Source organism: Protomyctophum bolini, assembly GCF_963924005.1.
Source record: "Protomyctophum bolini genome assembly, chromosome: 16".
Lineage (NCBI taxonomy): Eukaryota > Metazoa > Chordata > Actinopteri > Myctophiformes > Myctophidae > Protomyctophum > Protomyctophum bolini.
The window spans coordinates 1911985-1917078 of record NC_137877.1 but is presented as its reverse complement, the minus strand read 5'-3'; the positions used below and the strand labels follow the sequence as shown (position 1 = coordinate 1917078).

General features: G+C 46.6%; 1 protein-coding gene across 1 annotated transcript in view; it reads right to left on the bottom strand.

The window, feature by feature from the left end:
* Positions 1-1966: 1966 nt before the first annotated feature.
* Positions 1967-5094, bottom strand: part of pou1f1 (POU class 1 homeobox 1) — a gene marked incomplete at both ends in the record, with an annotated part of 13020 nt that continues 9892 nt past the window's right edge. Inside the window, 4 exons of the mRNA XM_080785225.1 lie at positions 1967-2210; positions 2334-2394; positions 4179-4343; positions 4989-5094. The exon at positions 4989-5094 is cut by the window's right edge and continues 194 nt beyond it. Coding sequence (XP_080641351.1) covers positions 1967-2210; positions 2334-2394; positions 4179-4343; positions 4989-5094 — 576 coding nt within the window. The remainder of the gene's footprint in view (positions 2211-2333; positions 2395-4178; positions 4344-4988) is intronic.

Genomic DNA, 5094 nt, shown 5'->3' with positions numbered 1-5094 from the left:
GATCTGAAAACGATTTAAAAAGATGTCTTCTAATGTAATGTCTTCTAAACCTCATGTTTCTACGTCAGTGGTGCTCAACCTTTTTCACGTCAAGGACTTCCAGAATTATCTGTATGTGGCCGCGGACCCCCATCTGAAAATATGTTGTTCCAGGGACCCCCCCCCCCCCAGTAGCAAAGAAAGAATAATGTTCAAAGATCTGCACTCGCCTATTAGTCTGTATTGGCAGGGCGGTCAGCGTACCTATATCGAACACACCGAGTGCCACCCTCCTCCCGACCGATAGGGGCGCATAGTTGAAAGACAATGGCAAAATAACAGCTCGGATAGAAATGCTTTTTATTAAACAACGCGGGATGCAGCAATTCTAATCGCTGGTGCAGCCACTAACTATAACACCCGTGGGATAAATTGTGAGTACTTTATATTTGAATTCCGAATGTTTATATATATACGTAAAAGTTGTAAATGTAGCGAGCGCAAAAAACAGGGTGCAGTTAAGCCATGACTGTCATGATAATCATCATGGCAGTCATGTATCAGGGCTAGTCTGAAATGGACCTTTTTTCACTGCACTACATTTTACACGCATCTAAAAGGTCATTATAATTACCATGGGTAACGGTTATGGCTTCATCTAAATAATTCAAATGCCGTATAATATGTACAGTTATGGTTCAGTACTTAATAACTAAAGGCACTACTTGGGAACCAAAGCTAAATCTTTGTATTAAATAGAAACTAAATAGAAACCTGTTATGTTGTGGGCATGGCAGAGACTGTTGTTACATGGCCTGGCCAAGAGGTGGCACAAGCATACCAGCAGTAAAGCAAATATGGTAACTGTGCTATTTTAAGTAGAGGGCCAGGTTTTTACATGACGACAAAAACGGTCTAATATTTCCAGTGATGTCTGTAGTCGACGAAAGATGTTCGTCGACTACCTTTTCTCACTGACTGAAACTAAATGGAAACTAAATTAAAACTAAGCTATGATGACTAAAACTAAAGACTAAATATATTGACAATTTCGTCAACAAATAAAAACTAGACTAAAATGTTAGGAAGGGACTAGTGGACAAGAGATCCAGAATAAGTCTTTTTACACTTTGTTGCATGCTGAAAACAGCAGATCTACAAGCTCACAACGCGTCACGCTGCGACACGTTGTGAGCTTGTAGATCGTCTATTTTCAGCAAGTGTAAAATCACGACATAGCATCAAGGCCCGCCAAAATACGAATTTTATTCGACTAAATCAACTGTAGATTTAGTCGACTAAAATCTTATGACATTTAGTAGACTAAAACTATATAGACTAACACTAAAACATTCCGGGTGACTAAAATGTGAAAACTATTCAAGAGACTATGACAAAAACTAAAATCCAAATTTGCTGCCAAAAACACAACACTGCATTCAAGTATCGTACACTTGTTTGAAACCACCTTTGGGATTTCAACTGCTGAAGCAGTATTAAAGGAGAATTCCATGCTAGAATGCTTTCTTACCTTTCTTTGTAGTCGTTACGTCCCCACCAAAGAGGTCCAGGTGTTATTTTGTGCAAATGTTCCTTATTGGCTATTTCCCCTACCATAAGCCCTAAATGAATTGCATTGCATTGAATGGGAATTGAATGGGGCTATGGGGTGTTGTGCTAGTTTGCTTATTTCCATCGAAAGAAGTAGTAAAGTGTGCCGCTTGGGATATTATTTACATTATGAAGAGAGGATATATACAAAAAAATATATAATTTTGAGCGATGGAAATAAGTGAATTAGCATAACACCCCATAGCCCCATTCAATTCCCATTCAATTCAATGCAATTCATTTAGGGCTTATGGTAGGGGAAACAGCCAATAAGGAGCTTTTGCACAAAAAAACACCTGGACCTCTTTGGTGGGGACGTAACAGCTACAAAGAAAGGTAAGAAAGCCTTTTAGTATGGAATTCTCCTTTAAAGGGTTCAAGGACCCCACCACTGCACTAGGTTACATAAAGGGCTGTACCTGCAGCTGATCTCTTTGGACATGTAGGAGCTGAGGTGGAGGCTGGTCTTGACCCGTTTCTCCCTCTGCCGGCGGTTGCAGAACCAGACCCGGACCACCTCCTTCTCCAGGTGGAGACCCTCGGCCATCCGCACGATCTCCTGGGAGGAGGGCTTGCTCTTCTCCAGGAAGCTGCGCTCCAGAGCCTCCTTGGCGCCCAGACTGCGGGAGGAGGAGGAGTGGGTATTTTAAGCGATTAAACATGATGTAAATACAATTATTTACAGTACAGTATAGTGTACTGTGTAATATACACTATACTGCATACTTCATGTTCATTGTTACCTGATGGTGGTTCTTCGTTTCCTCTTGCGTTCGTTCATGCCCATCTTCTCGTTGTACAAAGCTGAGACAAAGGATATATTGTTACTTTACCGTATACGCACCGTACTGAATGGGATATTATACAAAACGACACAATATCAAAGAAATAAGGCTGATGATGCATATTGATCATTCAGACCAAATTGAACCATCCAAGCCTGCCTGAAAAAATATTTTTTTTTCATTTCCTGAAAAATTAACATTTTGGAGTCCTCCCGACAGCAGATATATATATATATATATATATATATATATATATATATATATATTATATATATATACTGTATGACAAATAAACCTGAACACACAGAACAGTCTGACATGATACTGATATGATATTGCATATTATGGAAACAGTCTATAAAAACCTGATTGAGGGAATCTTGACTTTTAACATGGCAATGTGGTTTGGCAATCTAAATGTAAAAGGAAGAAGCAAGCTGCAGCGAATAGTAAACCTAGCCTCAAAAGTCATTGGGAAGAGACAGCAACAATTAGGCTGCATATCTACAAGGAGGTACTTCGAACAAAAGCTATCAAGATAGCAAACGACCTCCTCTCATCCACTCTGCAGGGAGTTCCAACTACTTCCCTCTGGTAGACGGTACAAAGTACCAAGAGCTAACAGTAACATTTTTAAAAATTCTTTCATACCAAATGCCATTAAGGCACTAAATGATACCATGTCTCGCTAGATTTGTTTGTTTTCCAATGTATCTGCCACTGTTTGTCCTGCACTGTTTTGCCATGAGAAAATAATTGTGTTTAAGTGTTGTTGCTGTTGTTGTAACCGTTTGTTTTTTACTGTTTGAGACCGAAGACGAATTTCCACACGTGGACAATAAATGAAACTAACTAACTAACTCTGACTGGGACTCTGTTGGTGTGTGGAACAGTTCGACCCAACGCCGACCCAACGCCGACCTGCAGTGTGAGACTGTGACCCAACGCCGACCCAACGCCGACCCAACGCCGCCCTGCAGTGTGTGACTGTGACCCAACGCCGACCCAACGCCGCCCTGCAGTGTGAGACTGTGACCCAACGCCGACCCAACGCCGCCCTGCAGTGTGAGACTGTGACCCAACGCCGACCCAACGCCACCCTGCAGTGTGAGACTGTGACCCAACGCCGACCCAACGCCACCCTGCAGTGTGAGACTGTGACCCAACGCCGACCCAACGCCGCCCTGCAGTGTGTGACTGTGACCCAACGCCGACCCAACGCCGCCCTGCAGTGTGAGACTGTGACCCAACGCCGACCCAACGCCACCCTGCAGTGTGTGACTGTGACCCAACGCCGACCTGCAGTGTGAGACTGTGACCCAACGCCGACCCAACGCCACCCTGCAGTGTGAGACTGTGACCCAACGCCGACCCAACGCCGACCCAACGCCACCCTGCAGTGTGAGACTGTGACCCAACGCCGACCCAACGCCGCCCTGCAGTGTGAGACTGTGACCCAACGCCGACCCAACGCCGACCCAACGCCACCCTGCAGTGTGAGACTGTGACCCAACGCCGACCCAACGCCGCCCTGCAGTGTGAGACTGTGACCCAACGCCGACCCAACGCCGCCCTGCAGTGTGAGACTGTGACCCAACGCCGACCCAACGCCGCCCTGCAGTGTGAGACTGTGACCCAACGCCGACCCAACGCCGCCCTGCAGTGTGAGACTGTGACCCAACGCCGACCCAACGCCACCCTGCAGTGTGAGACTGTGACCCAACGCCGACCCAACGCCACCCTGCAGTGTGAGACTGTGACCCAACGCCGACCCAACGCCACCCTGCAGTGTGTGTGACCCACCTCCAGCCTGCTCCGCCTCCTCCAGCCACTTGGCCAGGATGGCTTTGAGCTTGCAGGCGTTCTTGAAGCTCAGCTGGAGGTTCTCGAAGCGACAGATGGTCGTCTGACTGAACTCTGAGCCGTGCACGGCAGCCAGCGCCTCGCCCACGTTGGTCTGGGTGTACCCTGCAGGTACGCGCACGCACACACACACACACACACGCACACACACACACACACACGCACGCACGCACGCACACACACACACAGTGGAAACCTCGTATGAATCTGATCTCAGGTCAGAATGGGTTAATCAGACCAGTGTGTGTCCAGTGGAAACCTCGTATAGAATCTGATCTCGGGTCAGAATGGGTTAATCAGACCAGTGTGTGTTCAGTGGAAACCTCGTATGAATCTGATCTCAGGTCAGAATGGGTTAATCAGACCAGTGTGTGTCCAGTGGAAACCTCGTGTGAATCTGATCTCAGGTCAGAATGGGTTAATCAGACCAGTGTGTGTCCAGTGGAAACCTCGTATGAATCTGATCTCAGGTCAGAATGGGTTAATCAGACCCAGTGTGTGTCCAGTGGAAACCTCGTGTGTATCTGATCTCAGGTCAGAATGGGTTAATCAGACCCAGTGTGTATGTCCAGTGGAAACCTCGTATGAATCTGATCTCAGGTCAGAATGGGTTAATCAGACCCAGTGTGTGTGTCCAGTGGAAACCTCGTGTGGATCTGATCTCAGGTCAGAATGGGTTAATCAGACCAGTGTGTGTCCAGTGGAAACCTCGTATAGAATCTGATCTCAGGTCAGAATGGGTTAACTTACCCAGTTTGATCCTGCGTAGCTTGAAGTCATTGGCGAACCTCTCCAGTTCTCGTATCTGGGGGGAGTCCATGGCGGGGGTCTCCTCCAGGGGCCTGCTGCCCCCCCC